The 22,297-nt window shown below is 38.7% G+C and overlaps 1 protein-coding gene across 7 annotated transcripts in view; it reads right to left on the reverse strand.

Annotated features, from left to right (window-relative positions):
* pecam1b (platelet and endothelial cell adhesion molecule 1b) overlaps nucleotides 1-21,314 on the reverse strand; it is a 35,457-nt gene extending 14,143 nt beyond the window's left edge. For 2 of the 7 annotated variants that reach the window (XM_088342550.1, XM_088342552.1), the window contains exons 1-11: nucleotides 21,172-21,314; nucleotides 21,032-21,067; nucleotides 16,212-16,508; nucleotides 11,972-12,253; nucleotides 10,747-11,019; nucleotides 8,809-9,081; nucleotides 7,932-8,210; nucleotides 5,732-6,010; nucleotides 3,697-3,798; nucleotides 3,551-3,581; nucleotides 370-449 (exon numbers count right to left, since the gene is read on the reverse strand). In XM_088342550.1, coding sequence (XP_088198676.1) covers nucleotides 370-449; nucleotides 3,551-3,581; nucleotides 3,697-3,798; nucleotides 5,732-6,010; nucleotides 7,932-8,210; nucleotides 8,809-9,081; nucleotides 10,747-11,019; nucleotides 11,972-12,253; nucleotides 16,212-16,508; nucleotides 21,032-21,067; nucleotides 21,172-21,217 — 1,978 coding nt within the window. In that variant the 5' untranslated portion in view covers nucleotides 21,218-21,314. The other 5 variants (XR_015851151.1, XM_088342554.1, XR_015851152.1 and 2 more) reach the window with 3 other exon arrangements.
* Between the last annotated feature and the right edge of the window lie 983 nt (nucleotides 21,315-22,297).

Genomic DNA, 22,297 nt, shown 5'->3' on the forward strand with positions numbered 1-22,297 from the left:
TGGGTACAATTATTCAATGATCATGACATTTCCAAAACAAAAGTATCAGGATCAATATTGATCAATACTACCGTGTATTTACTTAGATCGGATCAATACCAAAATTCTCAGTGCTGCCCACCCCTGGCTTCTGCCTACCCTTCCTGACACCGTCGCTGCATAACATCCCGGAATTGCTCGCTTATACAAAACCTAGTCGGGTTAACAACAACAAGACCCTGGCATGCAGATTAGAACATGGACGATGACGTGAGGTTGGATGGTGATGGGCTCCCACACACAACATGCTATGGAAGGTCTCGCACTTTGCAGGAATGACGGATGAAGACACCCACAAGGGGAAAATATGTATAAATAAAAACAATCTACCTGAGGCTGCATTATTAACCTCTGTGTCGTGGGTTAGACTCACAGTTAAAGAGTCATCTGATTTAGGGCTTGAAGGCTTTCTGAGAAATGGTAAGAATAAAGTCAACTGGGTAAAATCTACATAGTAAACAATTCACATGATCTGAAGAACAAAAGTTGAGAGTTTGGGGGTCCAAAGAGGCCAAATGCCGCCCATTTTCTAGCGCTTTTGTTGACACTTACAAATATATCTGAAAAAAGCTACCCTATACACAACTACAAAATTATAAGTAAATTGTAGTCAAATCGAAATTTAAAAAGTGACATTTAAAGTGAAAGTTAAACATTTTGCAAAAAATAAATAATCTTTTTTTCCACTTAAAGATGATTTAGGTAACTATGGTTATTGGTTTTCCTTTTGACAAGGAAAAAACAACCTTAACAAAAATTGTAGTTAAAGTTGAAAACGGAAGTGACACGTTCTGTTTTTTATTTTGGACACCCACACAGGATGCCAATTCTTTCTTTTTTACTATTATTATGTGCAATCATGTTGCTGCTCTTTATTTTCTACACCCTCAAGACCTTCGTTGTAACTTATGAGTTTTAATAAAAAGAAAGGCCTCGAGGGAGGGCTTTTAAAACAGGTTGGAATTTTTTATCCGAGGTTTTGGCTCTCCCTTGTTCCTTCCCTGCTCATTGATACATTTATATTGTTTTTAATACTGGACACTTGCAAAGGAGATGCCATAAGATGCCACTTTGTATTTTTAACTGTTATTGTGCACTGCTTAAATAAACATGACTTAACTTGATTTTTGTTTTGACTAAAATAAACTGTTTACATCATAGTCAATATGGACCAACCATGATCCTGTTTTGATATCTACCTCCTTTAAAGCAGATGCTTTTGTAACCTAGGTGATTCAATGAAAAGAAAAGGCTTGGGGTAGGGCTTTACATCAGGTTGGAATTTCTTATCTCAGGATTGAGCATTCCCCCGTCTTCTTCTTACAAATTCAAAATCAAATAAAAAATGTTTTCCTTATTTTGACTGTCCAAACTGTAAACCTATCGGGAATAAATGTCACTTGATAAAATTTTACCCTTGTTCTTTTTGTTCAGTTTTAGGTAGAGTTTAAAACAAAGTAAAAAAATAATAATTATTATCAGCAAACTTAGTATTAAATTATTGTACAATTAATATGCATTACGTCAACAAGTACTATGGTAAGACTAGTATTATGTTTTTGGTCTATTGTCCTAATTTACTACTATCATTTTAATAGTTTTTTGGGGGTAAAACAAAACAAATAATTAATATACTTTCAAAGACATAAAATGATCGGATTCAGGGAAAGATGGATAATTTGGATCTTTTTAAGTATATATTTTAGCTTGTAATTCTGTTATATTGTATCACGATTAATTATTACGTTTTTGTCATGACTCAAAAAGTAATAAACATAGTTTGAAAAAAATAAGTGAAACATTATCTGCAAGTGGAAGATTTTAAACAAATTGATGTTTATTTCATTTTTCAACTGGACTTTTTTTCATTGTCTTTTAACAGTATTTTTACACTAAGATTGTGTTAAGAAGCAGTATCTACCTATTTTAATTCTATATTTTGCTGCTTCCTGTCGACTAAATTTAAATCAAAGTTCCACATCCTTAGAATCTGTGTCGACAACAGTATGGATTACAATGGTCTGTTTTGTTCCCAAATTCATAATCCACATAAACCGAAAGACTTGTGGGGAAGCGTGGGAAAAACTGTTTTGGGTTGACTTCCCTACTAGGGTAAAACAACAACAACAATCAACTGAACAACAACAACAAACATTTCTTCAACAGCCATTAATTTTGTTTGGATTGAATATAGCAATTCGAACTAGGAGAATTCTTAAGTCCCTCACTGGACACACCGATAATAGAAGACATTAAGCATGCTATAATCTTACACTATCCTGACCACTGTTATAACGCAGTGATGACATCTTGGGTAATCAAGTTACAGACAGCTATGAGTACAAAAAAAATTTTGAGAAAACTCAACTGACATGTATTGCTAATTTCAGATCATTGGTATTCATATAAAAATTCTGGTATGAGCAACGGTAATCTGAGGTAAACTGACAGGCTAAAATAAGTTTCTTTTTTTGCATTTTAAGATCGTCACACCTAAGCCACCAATTAAAGTTAGATGAGCCATGTATTCAGTGAGACTGTATTAGAGTCTTGACTCAATCGTTTATGTTTATTTATCCGTCGCAGCCTCACAGTGTGCAATGCTTGAAGCATGGCAGCGAACAGAAACAACATACAGAACGGATTCAACACAGCCCAGAAAATCATTGGTTACAGTCTGTACAGTCTGGAGGACATTGCTTGCTTGTGATACGCGCAAAAGAGCTAAAAACGTTATGAAGGACTCCTCGATCCAGGCTAGCACCACCTTGAGCCTATAGGTCACTTAAAACAAGGAGGCTTGGAGATAGTATCTCGCCAGGGCCATCCCCACCCTAAACTAGCTTGCAAGACTGCAAACAATGTATATCTTACCATTTTATTTAAAAAAATGGGTATTGTAAAATTTTTTCTACATTTTAAATAATGCAGATTTAAATGTGGTGTCGTGCTTTGAATGCCAAAGTGAAGAAATTCAATGATGCACAGGTAATCATCATAGTCATCTGATCAGTGACGCGCAAGAATGGATGAACAAGACTCCCACATTTCCTATAAATAAAGATTATGGTGTGGCAGAATCAGCGGGGAAATGTCTAGGAAAAGTTACACATTATGATGCCATTAAGACACTCCTTTGCGGATTCTGTCAGCAGCTGCCGATCTCAATTAACTTGTGCAGCAGTCACTATCAATTAAATTGCTTGGAATCTTTCTCACAAGCGGTGTTGAGTGATTTTATATTTTAGTGTGCAGCAGGTGACTAATATTAGGTATAATTTTCCTGGTCTGACATCACAGTTTTTGGCCTGATAGGATTCAAAAAATGTTTTTGTGTTTGTGTGTTATCACAAATGTGCTCAGAGCTGTCAAAACTTCCTGATTCACCCAAGACGTTACCTCTCGGGTAATGCTCCGTCAACACTCGTCTCAGCTTAGCTAACAATAAAGACTACCGCGCCTAAACAGCATGGGTCACATTGAGAGGAAGCAAGTAGTGCAGTAAACTCACACTGACAATTCAGCAGCTGCTTCCTTTTTACCTACAATAAGAGAGCAGACGTGAGAAGATGCAGGAGGGAGCGGGCGGGGAAGCTTGCTTCACACGGAGTCAAATTAAGGAGTTGTGAGTCGCAGCCGGCTTGTAGGTGTCTCTACCTCGCTTGGACCTGACGCACAGCACGGAAACCACCACCAGCACCAACACCAGCAGCAGACAGAAGGCCGCGATCACCGCTTTCTTCCATAAGGCCAGGCGAACTGCAGGGGCGACAGTGCACAGAGAACGTTAGAACACACTATGGAATCACTACTAAACATTGAGAGTGTGGAGGACCAATCCTGCCATATGTAGGAACAGATGTATACGAAAAAGAAATACGCCAACCAATAAATAAATTGTGTAACACATAAATATACGACATAATTTTAACCCTTCTAATGATTACAACCTGATTAATATTTTTATTCATTTTCTTTCTTCTATTCAGTCATGTTGTAACAAACATCACTGAATGAACAAATCACCTAAACAAAAGGGATCACAGGTAGAAGCCAAAATGCAACCCCAAAAAAATAACTTTGGACACTTGTTCAATCAATCGTACAAACAAATTATGATATTTTACATCATTAAAACAAGCATTTGTTAATCCATTAAAAAATGATCACATTATTAAATCACAATATATGCAGTATTTTATCGTTTCTGATTGTTTATTTTCACATTTTTCTCCTACTTACTCCATAACAAAAATATAATGTGTGAAACATGAGACAAATAGTCATTTTCTCATAAAAACAAAACAAAAACATTTCAAGTGTAAAGTTTAAAGTGGGATTGGACGTGCACCAAGAGTGAGCCACATGACCCCAACCAGACCAGGTGAGAGAGAGCCTGGTCCAGCCTCCACTTCCATCGCTTTTTTTCTGCTAAGAATACATCAGTCTGATCAGGGGGGGTTCCCCAGTGTCGTCGGTTTGGTGAGGCTGTTGACCTAGAAGGTATCTCGGTGTTGCTCACACCCACAAGTGCCATCTTGGAGGCCAATTTTTGCTTTGCACAAAACATGTCACACCCGGTATATGGGTTTATTTTTGACAAAACTCTTGCTCGTAATACAAAGGAAAATCCATTTCCCGGGCAGTCCCAGAAGCTACCACTAGAGCTCGTTTGAGACCGCTCACCACTCTTGACTGCTTACTGCCAGCATCAGCTTGTCCAATTTGTGCTACTACTACAGGCAAAGCAGAAAAAAAATGTGCAGTAGTATTATCAACGGCCTCTTGATCCTGTTGACCTCACCCAATTGCTCCCTGTATTAATAATTGCAATTCCACTAATTACGCGATAATAAATCTTAATAACAAACACAGCGTCTGCACGTATTTACTCACAGCAAGACAGACTATGTAGAATGCCGCAACATTATAAGCAATCTACATTGACTTTGTCATCTGATATCAGTGACTGAGATTATCCGGATTAGAGCTAAAATGGGCAAGTCAAGTAGATCGGTCTTTGAAAAAATTATCTAGAAGTTTATTAATAAAAAGGGAAGAGGGAAAAATACTTGGTAAATTTATCTGCACTTGAAGGGACAATGAGTGTTATTTGACCTCTAGATGTAGCTGTTTGGTGTAGTGCAACCGAAAACAAGCGCTGAAAAGCACAGAGAAGAATACAAACTGTTCAGACTCAAAGTGACCAAATTGCACCAATTTTGTTCTTATTTTTTTGTTCATCCTTTCTCAAGGTTTGAGTTTCTTAGGTGTACCCCTAGTCGGGCAATCATGTCAGCTTTTTCTCTAGGTGAGCCTTATGTTATGTAAAATACATAAAAAGATACATAAAGATTTTTTTTTAAATGCACGTTGGTATGATAATTTGTGCATATTTGCTTATTATTCAATTACTACTGGTTTTTGTTTTTATTAATGAAAGAAGTTCTTTTTACCAGTAAAAGGTGCTAAATAATACACAATGTCCCTTTAACACCAACCGTCCAACAAACAAACAAACAAACAAACAAAACACATTTGAATCCCTAAAGGCCAACACAAATGCATTGTGATGCTGATATTATATAACCATAAAGTGGCAAATGTTTCAAAATGTGGTTGGCGGACACAAAAAATCTGTCTCTCCAAATTGTATATACACAATGATCATCCAAAAGAACGTGGTCCTCACCTTCTATTGTGACGGGTGCGCTGCGGACCACATTGTTGGCATGATTGATGGCTTCGCAAAAATAGGTACCGCTGTCGTTTTTGGCCACAACTTCTATCTGAAAGTCTGTATTGTTCTTGTCTGATGTGGTGGCAAAGACCGGACTGTTGCCGCCATCCTTGTACCACTTGAAGGTGACGGGTGGAGTGCCTTTCACGCCACAGATCAGGATCAGGTGATCTCCCTCAGCGATTTCCGGCAAGACGGGAATAACCGTGAGAGTCGGATGAGACAGCGGCACTGAGGAGGAAAACAGAGAGTGGGTGGTGCAGCTCCTAGTATTGATGATTCTACTTTCTGCTAGCCTCTCTAGATTTAGCACACTTTAGTGCTGGGACTAATACGTTGCAGATGAACACGTTCCCGGAACGCAAGTACTTTTCTTGGTAACGAATACTGAAACGCGCTATTAACAAAACTCTTCTGTCGTTACTACGCGGTGCATTACACCAATATTCAGCTACTCATTAAATGCCTCATACAAACCGCCATCTGAACTTGATTTCTCTGAATGGTGGCAATGTTTTTATTTACCAACAAAAAAACAACTAAATGCAGTTATGGTGGAGCAGTCTCAAGATTATATGTGCATATTTTGTGGTGTCTTGTAAGGGAAATTATAGTTTGATTATGTATGTGCCTTTGTATGCTTTTATCCTCAAAAGTACCTTAACGACGCCAAAGATTATATCCAGGTGCAAATGTATCCTCCTAATAATCAAGATGGCATTCGATTTGGTGCTGGGAAGTCCGGGGAAGACCTTACAATTGTATCCTCTTCGGGACCGCTAACTATTAATCAAGATGGCCTTCGCTTTGGTGCTGGGAAGTGCGGGGACAAGCTTTTCTCCCCACATTCCCTTCTTTTTATGGTGACGCATTGTACCTTCTGTGTTACAAAGTTTCACTTTTATTACTGCTCATTTATTATGCTCAGAAGCCATGTAGCGACCAGCATTATTCACTTCATTCAAACATGTGATTTCTGTCTATACCAATTAGATTTGTTTCTTGTATTCATGTAACCTCGCTTAAGCCAATCAGAAGTGTTGTTTTTCAATAAATGAGTCTCTAGCCATAGGGGGAGTGTGTTTCCCTCCTGAGCCGATCTTGGAAGCAAATCTTAGAAGCACGCGCCTCTGATTAAAGGGCTATCAAAAACCCAATTTCTGACTCAGAGTGTTCTTTTCCATATCATAATACAATCTCAAGTTTTAACCTTGACAGTCTCACCAGTATCTTATGGTAGGCAGACCAAAGAAAGGGGGTGAGGCATATAGAGGAACAATAAACCAATGGGGCAAATGTATGCACAGAGTATACAGTAAAAGTGTGCGGAATTTTGGTCTGTATATCTGTAAAATTATTTTTGCCTTACACCGTGCCTGGAGAAAAACAAAAAACCTCTTTGACAGTACCTAGAAATGGAGAATGAGATATTCGAGGGGTTTGAAGCCCAAAGACAAAAGTAATATGGAGTGTCTTGGCTAAGTGTTTGTTTGCAAGCTCTCAAGGTTGCTCCCGGATTTCTTAACCGCCAGGGTCATGGGGGCACCATTTCCTGTGGTGTGTCTTGGGCAATTACAGCCTAGCGGCGCCCATCCCTCTCCAGGCCGTTTTTTTGGGTAGGAGTTTACTCCCCCACAGGAAACACTGATTTCTATGGTAACCAGGAGCAGGACAAACTTTCCAGTGTGATTCAGATGCAGCATATTCATCATCTGGTTGCTGTTGTTTTTCGGTGTAAAGCGTCATCCCACTTTACAGAGATGAGCAAGATCTCAGCATTCACAGGCAGTGACGTGTAGGAGCCAAGTAATATGGAGAGTTGCACAGATGCTGTACGAGTTTTCTTATATTAATTTTATTATGTAGATATTTTAGATTAGTTTTAGTGGGTCAGCTTCTATGTGTCTATTAAGGTAATTTGTAAATAGATATTTACTTTCGAAGTAATCTGGGAGTAACTGAGTTACTTTTCAAACGAAGTAACTCGTAACTGTAACTCATAAGTATTTTTCAGTATCTTGTCCAACACTGCATATCTTCTGGTGTCAGCATTAAGCTAGCAGTCTTTCGTTAGGAGAAATTATAATTGAGTTACTTAGACTTTTGCCATCATTCAACATAAATTTAGTTAAACACTGTGTGAAATATTTACCTACAACGGCAGCGTCCAATCTTTTGCTGAGTGGCGCTTCCTTCTGACTGTTCCTGGCCTCGCACATGAACTTGTTAATTTCGCCAGGTTGTTGGACGGTGACGGTGAACAGAGCCTGCTCCAAAGCCGTTTTGACACTGGCTGAGCTTAGCTGCTCATAATCTTTCAGCAGAGTGTAGTTGATGGGCAGGCTGCCGATGTCAGACTGACACAGGACCCTAAATGGACGCCCCAGTACTGCCCTTCCAACCACGGAGATCCTCGGTGTTGACACTGTCACTGATGTTAAAGAAGACAACAAAAGCAAATACCGTAATTAAATTTTGTTAGTAGCTGAAATTTTGCCCACATTTGATATGTATCATGGACAACACAGTAGATAACTTGTTAACTCTTCTCCTGCACAGTTCAGAGGAAATCGGTTTAATTAGCATCCCTGAGTGGAATTTTCATGTTCTTCCCTATGCTATGCCTGAGTGGGATATCTCTGGACATTCCGGTTTCCTCCCATATACCAAAAACATGGATGGCAGCTTGATTGTCAAGTCAAAATTGTCCATAGGAACGAGTGTATGGGTGAATGGTTGTCTGGATCTGTATGCCTTGCGATTGGCTGGCAACCAGCCTAGGGTGTCGCCTGCCCTTTAGCAGCCCTTGACACAATCATAAATCCTAAAAACATTAGATTAAATGACTTTGGGTTAGTGGAAAACAAAAAATGCAGGAAATCATCATGATGATTATTTATTTATTTTTGTAAATGCCACTAAAAGTGAATAGAAAGTTGCAAAAGACCTTGGTCTTTAGTTTGTAAACTACTATAATATAAATTTATTATTAACTATAATGCATTTGGAAATTGAGTGATGAGAGTTACCTTTAGGACGGACTGTGAGCGGTCTGCTCGATTTCCTGATTCCCCTGGCTTGAGCGACGCAAGTGTAGTTGAATTCATAGAGCAAAGCTTTGCCAAAAAACACGCCTGTGCTCTTTGGGATCAGGAGGCTCTCGGGTGGTTCCAAACTGTAAGTCAACTCGTCCCTGTGAAGTCTCTCGGAAGCGAAGCTTTCACTTTTGCAACTCAGAGTCATATATTCCTTTTGAAATACTTCAGTTGGAGACATGGTCAGAGTAGGCACTGAAAACAGCTCTGTTGGAACAGGAACAAGTAGCATATGTTAAGATCTATATCTCGATACATCCCTGTTTGAAACTCTCAATCAATTCTTCCATTCACTGATCCATCCGCCCATCCATCCGTCAATACAGCAACGCATCCACCCTTTCATCCACCCTGTCCGTCTGTCCACCCAACCCTTTATCCCAAATGCCTCTGGGTTCCAATCGGAGTCACATTTGTATAGCCCCTTGATCACTTAAGAGCCTCAAAAGGCCTCACATAGATACACATAATAGATATAAAGAACACAGGGCGCATGCCTGTAAAAGATTAAATAATAATAATAATAATAATAATAATTTCCTTTGTATTGTCATTCTTTGTAACAATGTACATAGAACAAAATGTCGATACACCTGACCCGTTGTAGCGAGTCGGTGCAGCCGCAGCCAGAGGGCGCCACCATTATACCAATTAAGTATGTCTCGGTCGAGGCGCAAACCAGCGACCTCCCAATCTCAAAGCGGGCACACTACCATCTAGGCTACTGAGCTGGTAGAATTATGATTAAGAATATTGCCTATATATTCAGGTTTCGTAAAGCCGTGTAAACAAACTATTACTTTGTCATGCGCAGAAGGGATTGGAGTGCTTAAAGAGACAGTGTGTAATATTTAGTGCCTCCTAGTGGTAAAAAAAAACTTTCATCCGGGAAAAAAAAACATTGATTTGAATACTAGGCAAAATACATGAACTTTCATATCATTGTTAATTTATATAAAAGAAAATCATTGATCGAGAAATTTGTATTTCTTTTACATCGTGGCATTCCCACTTAGGTTGGCGGCATGTTTGCCTTGCATCCTGCCACCACGTCCTGCTATGTATCTCTCACTTGTACCTGGAAACACAGTGCCATGTAGTGGTCAAATATTACACATTGGGGCTTTAAGATCAGTCGCATGGCTCTGCAAATATATAGGCTGTTGTGATTGTGATTGAATTTTAGTCAGCACAGTTCTGCTTTGTCGCACTCCTGCGTATAAGTTAGCGCATATTTGCGAATTTTCTACGATTGACTGCTGTGTACATGGTCCACAAGTGGGTGTCTGAAGCGCAGCATAATGTTTTACTTTTAGCGGCTTAAAATCCTATGTGGCCTGTGCACAACAAGGTTAATTTTTTACCTTAAATTTGCCTGTTCTGCTTTTAAACAGGTGTGCTCTGTAATCCGGTATTTACGTTACTCATCAATATATCAGAATAGAGAATAGAATAGAATATACCTTTATTGTCATTGTTACAAAATGGGTTAACATTATGTGACAACGAAATTGGGCATGACACTCCAGTTTTATACATTCACAGTGAGGTATGAGCCAAGAAGATAAAGGAACAGAGAAGATAAGGTTATAAAACAAGGGGGATAAGGCTATAGTTATAATTTACATGGTATTTACACAAGAAATGTCGGCATGTGGGATGTTACATACAGTGTTGTCGTGATACCGTTGGTATCGTAAGGGTTGTGCGATATTGCATTTGGTGCAAAGTCATCATAATGCAAAAAAATAGTCAGCATATGCATTGGTGCAAACATAGACATCATAGTGCAATGATACTGTATCAGGATTAAGTTAGGATATTTCACCAGAATCAAACTCACAAATCCATTTGACACTGAAAACTACTTACCGGTCACTAAGATCTTTTTTGTGTCGACTTTCACAACGTTGCCCATCTCAAGTCTGCACTCAAACTCCTCTGAGTCCTTGGCCAGGGCGATCATGCTGTGGTTGACTTCGGCGCCCCCCCTACTGAGAAGTTGAGTCCCTCGGCTTAGGTAGAGGTGAACATTTCCTTGCATGTCAGGCATGAGGTTTCTAACGGAGCACATAATGTCCAGTCTGTCTCCTTCGTAGATATTATTGTATGGGAAAATGTCCAAAACTGGTGCTATGAAAAGCTCTGAAAATAAAAAGAGCAACTCGTAAGAAGAAATAGTGAAATATTTACACTACCATTCAAAAGTTTGGCGTTGCTTGGAAATGGCTTTGTTTTTAGAGTAAAAGTACTGTTTTTTTTAAATCACAATAACATGAAACTAATCAGAAATACAATGTGGTAAATAACTATTTTAGCTGCAAATGTCTGGTTTTAAATGCATTATCTACATAGGTGTATAGAAGCCAATTTCCAGCAACCACTCATCCTGAATTTAAATCGTAAATCGTGTTTACAAATCGCTAATAGATGATTAGAAAACCTAATATCATTATGTTAGCACAGCTTAAAACTGTTTAGCTGGTTAGAAAAGCTATCAACTGATCTTCCTTTGAGCTATTCCAATATCTGGAGTGTCACATTTGTGAGTGTGATTCAACTTTCAGAATGACCAGAAAAAAGTCGTCTGTCTATTCTAGGTCTGAGAAATAAAGGCTATTTCATGCAAGTAATTGGCAAGGTTCTGATTGCCTAGAAGAAATATTCAACAACGGTGTGTACTACCACCCTGTACCCTGTGATGGCGTGCGTACTACCCTTTAGCGAACAGCACGGAACTGCTCTGACCAGAGTATAAAGAGAAGAGGGAGCACATCCAAGCAAGAGAGCATTAGAGTCTCTAATTTGAGAAATAGACACCTGACAGGTCCTCAACTAGCAAATTTGTTAAATAGTACCCACAAAACACCAGTGTCAACATCTACAGTGAAGAGGCGAATCCGAGATGCTGGCCTTTGAGGCATATTGGCAAAGAAAACACCATATCTGAGGTGGGCCAACAAAAGGAATTTTGGCAAAAAAAAACACAGACTTTGGACGACTCATTTGAAAAAACAAAGTGTGACTTTTTCATGGAAAACACAAAATTGTCCGGGTGACCCCAAACTTATTAATGGTAGTGTTAGTTCTCAGGTACCTTTTACTGAAATGGCAAGGGTATTGCTTTTTTCAGACTTGGAGAAAAACGGAGTCACCAGGACTGTGTAGGAACAGAACATCTTGTGGATGCCAACATTATTGAAGCGGAGCTTGACTTCTGATAGGTTGGAGCTGACTCTGTCCTCCAGAATCTCCTTGTCGTCCTCGTAGAAGTAGAAAATAATGGAACCTGTTTCTCCGGGCGCTGTGCACCTGGCTGTGAGTTCCTCACCCTCCGTGACCACAGCTTTGTTCAAATGAAGCACGGGGGAAGACAAACCTACAGTGGAAACAATTGTGAGATTTGACATTATCCATTGGTAGTTCAAGGAGCTGTATGAAATTTGGAACTTTGAAACTCTGTGCTGCCAACTGTTGGCTCAAAGTTATGATCGCAGCCTGAGTGATCTTGTTCCTGATGCACATGCAAGTACGTGTATTTTTTTGATGTCCTCGAATAAACTCTTCTTTTTTCGTCTCTTTTGTGGTTCAGGTTGATGCTAGGACTCTACGTGAGGCAGGTCTTTTCTTACTTTCACCATTTTCATGCTACACTGACAGATGGGAAATAGGTGGAACTTTTGTCAGAGGGCTGATATTTGTGCTGATTTCAAGTACTATTGTTCTTATTTTACAAAAAATATTAAAATCAAAGTAAGAAAATTGTAAAAATAAGACATCAGGCTAAACATGACAAAAACATTAAAACGGATAAAAATTGAACCTTTAAAAAATAATCTAATATCAGAAACACCAACATTTTTCTTGTAAAGATGATTATTGTACCTTTTTATATATTGATTATACTTATTTTACCATATTTTATAGCTGCTTAATTTTAAAATTCAGAATAAATTGAAAAACAATATTGTACCAATTTGGACAGTAGTAATAATCAAAAGGAGGATTTGTATATGCCAACACAATATATATATATATATATATATATATATATATATATATATATATATATATATATATATATATATACTGGACTGTCTCAGAAAATTAGAATATTGTGATAAAGTTCTTTATTTTCTGTAATGCAATTAAAAAAACAAAAATGTCATACATTCTGGATTCATTACACATCAACTGAACTATTTCAAGCCTTTTATTATTTCAATATTGCTGAATTTCAGATTCAGATTCAGATTCAGATTCAGATCTACTTTATTGTCATTCTAGTACACGTGTATACAGAACGAAATGTCGATGGATCTGACTCCCACAGTTTCCCTCAGTGTCCTTCAGTGTACAGATATAAATAAAGCTGTATTGTGTTATTTACCATAGTGCCGATAGTGCAAGAAGAGACGCTAACCAGATGTGCAAGATGGGCAGTCAGGTTAACAAGTCAGGTACACAGCTTACAGCTTAAGAAAACTCAAAAATCCGATCTCAAAATATTAGAATATCATGAAAAAGTATACAAGTAGGCTATTCAACTAATCACCTGAATCATCTAATTAACTCGAAACACCTTGCGAGGGTTTCCTGAGCCTTAAAAACACTCAGCTTGGTTCAGTAAACTAAATCACTGCTGATCTGACTGCTGTCCAGAGGACCATCATTGATACCCTCCATCAGGAGGGTAAGACACAAAAAGAAATTTCTCAAAGAGCAGGCTGTTCACAGAGTGCAGTTTCAAAGCATATCCACAAAAAGTCTGTTGGAAGGGAAAAATGTGGCCGGAAACGCTGCACAACCAAGAGAGATGACAGCAGCCTTAACAAAATTGTGAAGAAGAGCCGCTTCCAGAATTTGAGGGAGCTTCAAAGACAGTGGGCTGAAGCTGGAGTCCAGGTATCAAAAGCCACAGTTCACAGACGTGTCCGGGAAATGGGCTACAATAGCCGTATTCCCATGGTCAAGCCACTTCTGAACTCAAGACAACGAAAGAAGCGTCTGACTTGGGCTATGGAGAAGAAGCACTGGACAGTTGCAGAGTGGTCCAAAGTCCTCTTTTCAGACGAAAGCAAGTTTTGCATTTCATTTGGAAGTCAAGGCGCCAGAGTCTGGAGAAAGGCTGGAGAGGAGCAAAATCCAAGTTGCTTGAAATCCAGTGTGAAGTTCCCACAGTCAATAATGGTTTGGGGAGCCATGTCAGCTGCTGGTGTTGGTCCACTGTGTTTCATCAAGTCCAGAGTAAATGCAACTGTGTACCAAGAGATTTTAGAGCACTACATGCTTCCATCTGCTGAAAAGCTCTATGGAGATGAGTATTTCATTTTCCAGCATGATCTGGCACCTGCCCACAGTGCCAAAACCACCAGTAACTGGTGCACTGACCATGGCATCACTGTCCTTGATTGGCCTGCTAATTCCCCTGACCTGAACCCCATCGAGAATTTGTGGGGTATAGTTAAGAAGAAGATAAAAGACACCAGACCTACAAATGCAAATGAGCTGAAGGCCGCTATCGAAGCACCCTGGGCATCAATAACACCTCAGCAATGCCACAGGCTGATTGCCTCCATGCCACGCCGGATTGATGCAGTAATCCGTGCAAAAGGATTCCCAACCAAGTACTGAGTGCATCAATGGACATTTTCAAATGTTTGATTAAGTTTTGCTGTTATAAAATTATTTTTTTTACTTGGTCTGAGGAAGTATTCTAATATTTTGAGATAGGATTTTTGAGTTTTTTTCAGCTGTAAGCCAAAATCAGCAATATTCAAATAATAAAAGGCTTGAAATAGTTCAGTTGATGTGTAATGAATCCAGAATGTATGACATTTTTGTTTTTTTAATTGCATTACAGAAAATAAAGAACTTTATCACAATATTCTAATTTTCTGAGACAGTCCAGTATATATATATATACTGCGACCCTACTGAGGATAAGCGGTACGGCTAATGAGATGAGATGAGATATATATATATATATATATATATATATATATATATACATATATATATATATATATACCGTAAACTGAAAATAAAGCTATTTGATATGTTTAGGGCAGTCTACAGCGCGCTGCCAAAGTGTTGAAAGCCAGCAGAGGAGCTAACCACGTGTTGTGTGTGACTCATTCATTTGCAGCAACTGTAATAAAAACCTCATCATCCAGTCCAGCGTGAATGTGGATCTTTGGTGGGACGGGTACACCGCGATTACATATACATATATATATATATATATATATATATATATATATATATATATATATATATATATATATATATGGGGAAAATATTCATTTACTATATTGAAAAGGAGTTATCTAAGAGTTTTAAAATATTTATATTTAATAACAACAAATACAAAAATAATAATCCGGAGCTAGTTTATCCAATAGAACTTTTTCAAAATGTTACAGTTGGTATATAAGGTCTGTGCACAATAAATAATATGTAAATACAAATAAAAATAAATACATTTTACCAATATGCAAAACATGTCGGTCAATTTATGTTTGTAACTCTCTTGTAAAGAAAGTAAAAATAATTGAGAAAAGTAATGCTTAAAATAAGTTAGTAGTAACATGATTTTGTCCTGCGATTGGCTGGCAACCAGTTCAGGGTGTCCCCTGCCTATTGCCCGATGATTGCTGGGATGGGCTCCAGCACCCCTGCGACCTTACTGATGATAAGGGGTTCAGCTAATGAGATGAGATGAGATGATTTTGTGTTTTAATATAATTATCTGGCTCATTTGAGAATTTTTTTGTCCCTTTCAAAACAGAAATAAATTGAAATTGTATCTTTAGACGTGAGGTGCGCCGTTTGAGGTTTCCCTAAAATGTTAAGAGGAGAATATTTTCTCTATTTAGTATGAGTAAACAATGCCCAACTGAGTTCCATTTCACCCCCCTCAATCTGCTTTTATTTTACTTTTAACAAATCTGTTTGGGCCATGGAGCACATTAGGTAGGAAAAAAGGGGGAGTGACTTTATGCCTGTCACTGCAGTTTTATGTTACTGTAGTATGAAAATGGTGAAAGTCAGAAAAGGCCTGTTTCACAGTACAAACCCCAACCCAAACCCCAAAAAGATGAAAAAAAACCCCTGCTTTATTCAAGCGGGTCTAAGAAATGCACACACTTGCAAGTGCAGAATAAGGAGCTTGACAGAGGCTGCATTGATGACAGCAGCCAGAAGATGGCGTCAGCGAGCAGAACAGTTCCAAATACCTTACATCGCCTTTAATATAAGTTATATTTTCTTACAATCCGATATTTATCATTTTTGTGGTAAAGTAAAGTTTTAAACTCATTTCCAGAAAAACCTACCCGTGACGGTAAGTTTCTTGGCTTCGCTGATCACTTTCCTGCCTTCAATGTCAATCTTGCACTTGTATTTGCCCGTATTGGAGACTCGGGCGTCAGGTAGGCGGTAGAGGAGGTCTTCGGAGACGCTGGTGGTTTTGGTGTAGACCGTAACGCCATCTTTGTAGATGGTGTACTCACGACTCAGTTGACTTGAACCCGAGCTGCTGACTAAAGCTTGACAGCGTACCGTCACGTTGGAGCCACGCCTTACTTCTGACTCGGGTTCCAGCGTGATGCTGATGCCCCTGATGGTGAACACTGCATCGTGTGGAGCAACATGTTAGATCATACAAATTTTTACAAATTGACCTTATAAAACAGTATTTTTCAACTAGTGTGCCAGGCGGGGCACACTAGTGCGCCATGAGAGGAAATTGCCCATTTTTATCATTGAATAAAAGCCAACCATTGGTACTTCTTCCGTTGATAAGTCTTTTTATATACTGCTCGTGAGGTAAAATGTATTACAGTATTTAGTTTCAAGAAGATGTCAAAATTTCATTGTAAAAAATAGTAAACTAAATCAAAGTAAAAATCTTGCACATAATTGTGATTATTTTCATATTTTTCTCATTTTACTGAAACACTTTAGCACAGCAGATCATTTTTGCTCATTTAAATATTATTTTTGTTATTTTTCTGGACAAAAATAGTAAAACATGTAAAAAATATAGTTAAATCCAAAATGAAACCAAAATTATCAATCAAAATTAGTTACATGTCTTATCATCTGAGCCAAGAGACCGCAAATGATAAAAAAACTGTATACTGTCAATTTAGGCAACATGGTAATTTCTCCTTAAAAAAACAGTCATACAGTATATGAAACTGTATACGGGAATATATTTCTAAACTTTTTTTGATGGCGATTGAGATTTTATATGGAAAAAAATGTGTACCTCATTTCAAAAAAGGTTTCATTGGGTTCCTACAACAAAAAGTGAGTTTTGAATAGTCCTGTATGAATCATGGGACTTTAATTTGTATTTTTGTTTAAAACGAATGAACAGATTTTCCATTATTCTGAATGTTGCTGGTAATTGTGAGCACGAGCAGTGATCCAGGGGCGATTTTAGGCTTAGAGCTAAATCATATTCAAGCCTATGCTGTCCTTTATTAAGGAGAATAGAGTTTTAAAAATGCTGTAATTTTTGGTACTTGGAATTGCTTAGGTGCTTGAATTCACCCCCAAAACGGTCTGGTTACACCCATACAGTAAATATTTGTCCTTCCTTGTTGTTCTGCAACTGATCTTCATTGTTAACATTACAAGTAGATTGCTGCAGCTCCCACTAAATATGGGATTGAAATGGAGAACAGAAACAGAAACCAAAAGATGGGCACAGCATAAAAAAATGACAAGGGATGCAAATAACTTATCTAGAAAACAGGCAATTTAAATAACACCAGTTGGGAAAGTCTTTTGGACCAAACAATGTGAAGGAAACCGGTTACGAAGCCCGGAAACAACCAAGCTAACAATAAAGTGGAAACAGCGATGCTGTTAATGAGGAGAACTTTGACGTCAAGTTAGACCGAGAGCGTGCAGACCACTAAACAAACCTCCGCTCTGAAATTGACACTTTCAAAAATCATTAGAACGATCATCAACAATGATGACAAAATTACCGAGCTGCTTTGGAACTGAAAAACACTGCCACAAGTTTCAAGCACAGCTGAAAGCAGATGACGGAGAACCCACCAAAAGTTTCTCTTACAGGCAATGTTGGGACTAATGTGTTACAAAGGAACATGTTCTAGGAACACAATTACTATTATTGGGTAACAAGTACTGTACCTATACTCTCATTACTATACAAAGTATTACTGCATTATTCATTAGATGCATACTGTATAATGAATGGTGATACCTCGGAACAATTCTGTATAACTCACACTGTCACATACTAATATGATCCGCCGGCTACAACTTATGAATGGTGGGCATATTTATATTCACTTTCAATGTACAATTTAACACGGTTATGGTGGTGCCGTCTCAAGTGCAGAGTACAAGGGTGCTACATTTCACATCATGGAGATATTCTCCCTACCATATATACTGTACTCACATCCAAGCCGCATTTACAACTAGAAATCAAAATACTGAAATCAGGGTATCATCACACACCCGGCCCAAGAACCAAGGTCCTACAACATCGAGATGCCCTCAGGAAGTCTTAGGTTGGGAAAAACCAATCCCACAACAGGGAAATTGCAGAGACTTATTTCATGACTTGATCAGGGCGCATGTTCGGAATACCAGTGAGAACAAACTTGTAATAAACTTTCTAACATACAGTAGAAGGCAGTTGGGAGTGTTATTAAAATAAATATGGATAACTCACTTGGAATTGGAGATGTTGGAATACTGGTAGGACCAAATAGGCAGAACTAATGTGCCTATGTTAGCAGCGGACCAAAAGCCAAATGGTAAGCAATGCGTGGGGAGGGGGGGCATGGCTTATACAGGAACAAGAAATTAACGGTAAATCAATGGGGCAAAATTTGGCACACAGTACGGGAAAAGTGTGCTGAATTTTGGTCTTCTTATTCTTAAATTATTTTTGCAATACACACCATGCCTGGAAAAAAAACCATCTTGCACAGTTGTTGGAAACGGAGAAGGAGATCTTCGAGTGGTTTGAAATCCAGAGACAAAATAGATATGGAGTGTCTTGGCTCAGTTTTCATCTATTTATTCATTATGTGGCTATTTTAATGCAGTTTTAGGGAGTTGGCTTATATGCAAGTATATACGGTAACTTGTAACTAGATAATTACTTTCAGTGTACTGTGCTACTTTTTGGTGTCGGTAATCTAGGGGGGTAACTGAGTTACTTTTTAAATTAAGAAACTAGTATCTGGAACTAATTTCAGTTTTTCAGTATGAGCCCAACCCAGCTCACATGCGTGTCCTGATCTAGCTCTTCAGGACCAAGACAACCAAACCCGTGCGACAGCGCTAGCAGACCAGTTCCCAAAGATTATCCTGCTCAAGTTTTCCACCAGGGCACACACCAAACTCAAATCTGTGATAACACACTTTCCCACTTACTCACACTGAACCGAACTCAGTGACATGTACAAAAAATTGGTTTAATTTGAATCAAGTAAATAAAATGGGACATTGTGTATGATTCAGCACCTCTTAGTGGTAAAAATATCCTTCAATCAACACTATTGATTTGAATAGTAGGCAAAAATATATGAACGATCATATAACCATGCACTTTCTAAATACTCATAGACTGAGAAATGTATATGTACAGTACTTTATTTAACATGAGGCTCACCTAGAGGGAAATAAAATGATGGTCGGACATTTTGCTGCTACGGGTTCCCCCAAAAACCTTGTGAAAGGCTGGGCGAGAGAATGATAATTAAAATGGTGCCTTTTGGTCTCTTTAGTTTGCTTTCTTTTTTGTGCTTTGCAGCACTTGTTTTATTGCAGTGCACAATAAAGGGACATCTAGTGCTCAAATATTACGCAGCGTCGCAGAAACTCCGCAAACTCCGTGTGGGGATGCCGGTAGTTGGATTTGTACCCAGGTCGTTTGAACTGTGGAGCAGACATGCTAACTACTCAGCGACCATGGAGCCCTCTTTAAGGTATAGTTTTCTTTATTTTAATCCGTTTACAAAAATATTAAAAGATATCATCAGTCAGATGCTGAATAATTTTTTTTTCATTTTAAGAAATATTCTTTACTTAGCTTAGAAATAATACTTAAAATGGCAAAAAACCCATCAGTTGGATATCTGTTAAATGTCAATAATTATTATAATCGATATATATTTCTTCGTACTAACTCCATCCATCCATTATCTGCACCGCTTATCCTCAGTAGGGTCCCGGGGGTGCTGGAGCCTATCCCAGCTATCTTTGGGCAGTGGGCAGGGGACAACTGGAACTGGTTGCCAGCCAGTCGCAGGGCACACAGAGACAGACAACTCACTCGCTCATTCACACCTAGGGACAATTTGGACCAATCAATTAACTTTACATGCATGTTTTTGGAATGTGGGAGGAACCCGGAGTGCCCGGAGGAAACCCACACAAGTACGGGGAGAACATGCAAAGCCCGCACAGGAAGGCTGGTAGCTGGATTTGATCCTATGACCTCAGAACAGTGCCGCGGTCACGCTAACCACTCATCCGCTGTTCTGCCCCTGTACTAACTCACGAGCAGATAATGTGTAAAATCTATCTATCTATCTATCTATCTATCTATTTATAAATGCCCAAACACCCAAACAAGTTAGACACCTCGGCACCTAAGTTGGTCATGCTTTCGTCCCTCCAGATGAAACGGGACACATGTGTGTGTACACACAATGTGTAAAATAAAAGGGAAAAAAAAGCCTGTTACTGTAAGATGTTCTTCAGTGTGTTTGGCTGGATTACCGATTACCGACCCAACATATGCAGTGTCTCAGACGGTACACATATCAAACATTTGTGAAATCGGTCACGCAATCCATATGCTTTTAATTCATCATTCAGATTTTGAAGAATAAATATAATGATCTTCAACATTAATACTTTTTAATTGAATTTGCCTTCATCATGTACTTTCTGTGAAGGTTATGTCTCAGAGGATATCAAATCATTTGAAACCTCCTGTATTATAATTTTGTATTAATATATAGATAGAGAGATGGATACATTGAGTTTTTTCTACCATTAAGAGGTGCTAAATAATGCACACTGTCTCTTTAGAAGGAACAAACTTGCCAAAATTTGAAAAAAACAAAGACAGCATCATGAATCTACTTACTGGACTGTGCATGGGCTCCTTGCCATTGGTGTATGTCTTCAAACATAAACAAAACAAACAAGCCAAGAAAATCAACTGATTAGAGATCAGAAACCCAATAGAATCCTTCAAGAAAATTTCCATAAGGATACCAATCTTACAATTGGAGGCCAGGGTGCAAGCCAACACGAGTAGAAAGTATCCCATCGCGTTCCAGGAGCTCTCCAACAATCCTGATGCGGCCAAAAGTCCTGGACCCAAATGGCCTAAACGGCTCCTGGTCAGCTTGGACGGGTCTGGAGGGGCGGAGCGATTAGAACCGAAGGTGGCACTCTACCTCAGCCGCCGGCGGTTATCGTCCCCGGCAGCCAGCACTTTGCTTCATTGGACAGGAAGCCGCTGTTGTTTCCTCAGGATGTCCACGGCGGCTCGCTCTGTGCTGCTGTGGAATGTTCTCTGGATTGCGAGTGTGTGTTTGGAGGATGACAGTCATAATAAGTTTAAGAGTTGGGCATTTGACCTCTTTGATTGGTTGTGAGGGTTGGAGCAGGTAAAAAAGAACAACACAAGGCAAGACATTCTTTGTGCCTCTTCCTGGAGTCAACTTTAGCATAAATCTGAACGGAAAAGTGGCGGGGATTGTAGTACAGTCCTGGTCCTTTTTGTGGTTTATGAGGAACCAAAGGTCAAATTCAAAAAATATATCAAATACCATAAATTCTGGACTTCAGAGTGCACATGATTGAAAGACGCATTCTTAAATTTAGGAAAAACTGACTTTTTGGCTGCGTAGTTTTCAATGCTGCTCTGAGTGGTTTATGTCACGTGTATTCAGATCATGTGACCATTAAAGATGGTAATTACAAAGATGAGCACAAATTTACTACTGCACAGGAAGAAAACGCAAATGAGGGCTGCGTCGCATAAAATGTGAGCCTTATATTTCTAGACGACAGCACTATGGCAACAATAATCTGGAGAATAGAGTCAGGTTGCAACACAGACATGGATGTCATCATTTTGTGTTGTCATTGGTAGTTTCTGCGGTTAAAGACCAAATTACTTTTGTTTTTTTACTATTCCTCAAGGATTAAAGGAAACTTCAACAACCTGACAATGATTTAGTTGATACATAGAGAAGTGTAGGGTTTTTGATGGCTAACTCCACTGCGGTTCAATCAGCATGTACAAATTGAGGACGAGATTTGTGAAAAAGGTGAAATATCTTGAGCACGTTTTAAATATTAAATAAAGTACTGTCAAACCTCCCATTTGCCCCTGTTATGT

Source organism: Urocampus carinirostris, chromosome 8, assembly GCF_059441175.1.
Source record: "Urocampus carinirostris isolate Australia breed hairy pipefish chromosome 8, RoL_Ucar_1.0, whole genome shotgun sequence".
In the NCBI taxonomy this organism is placed as follows: domain Eukaryota; kingdom Metazoa; phylum Chordata; class Actinopteri; order Syngnathiformes; family Syngnathidae; genus Urocampus; species Urocampus carinirostris.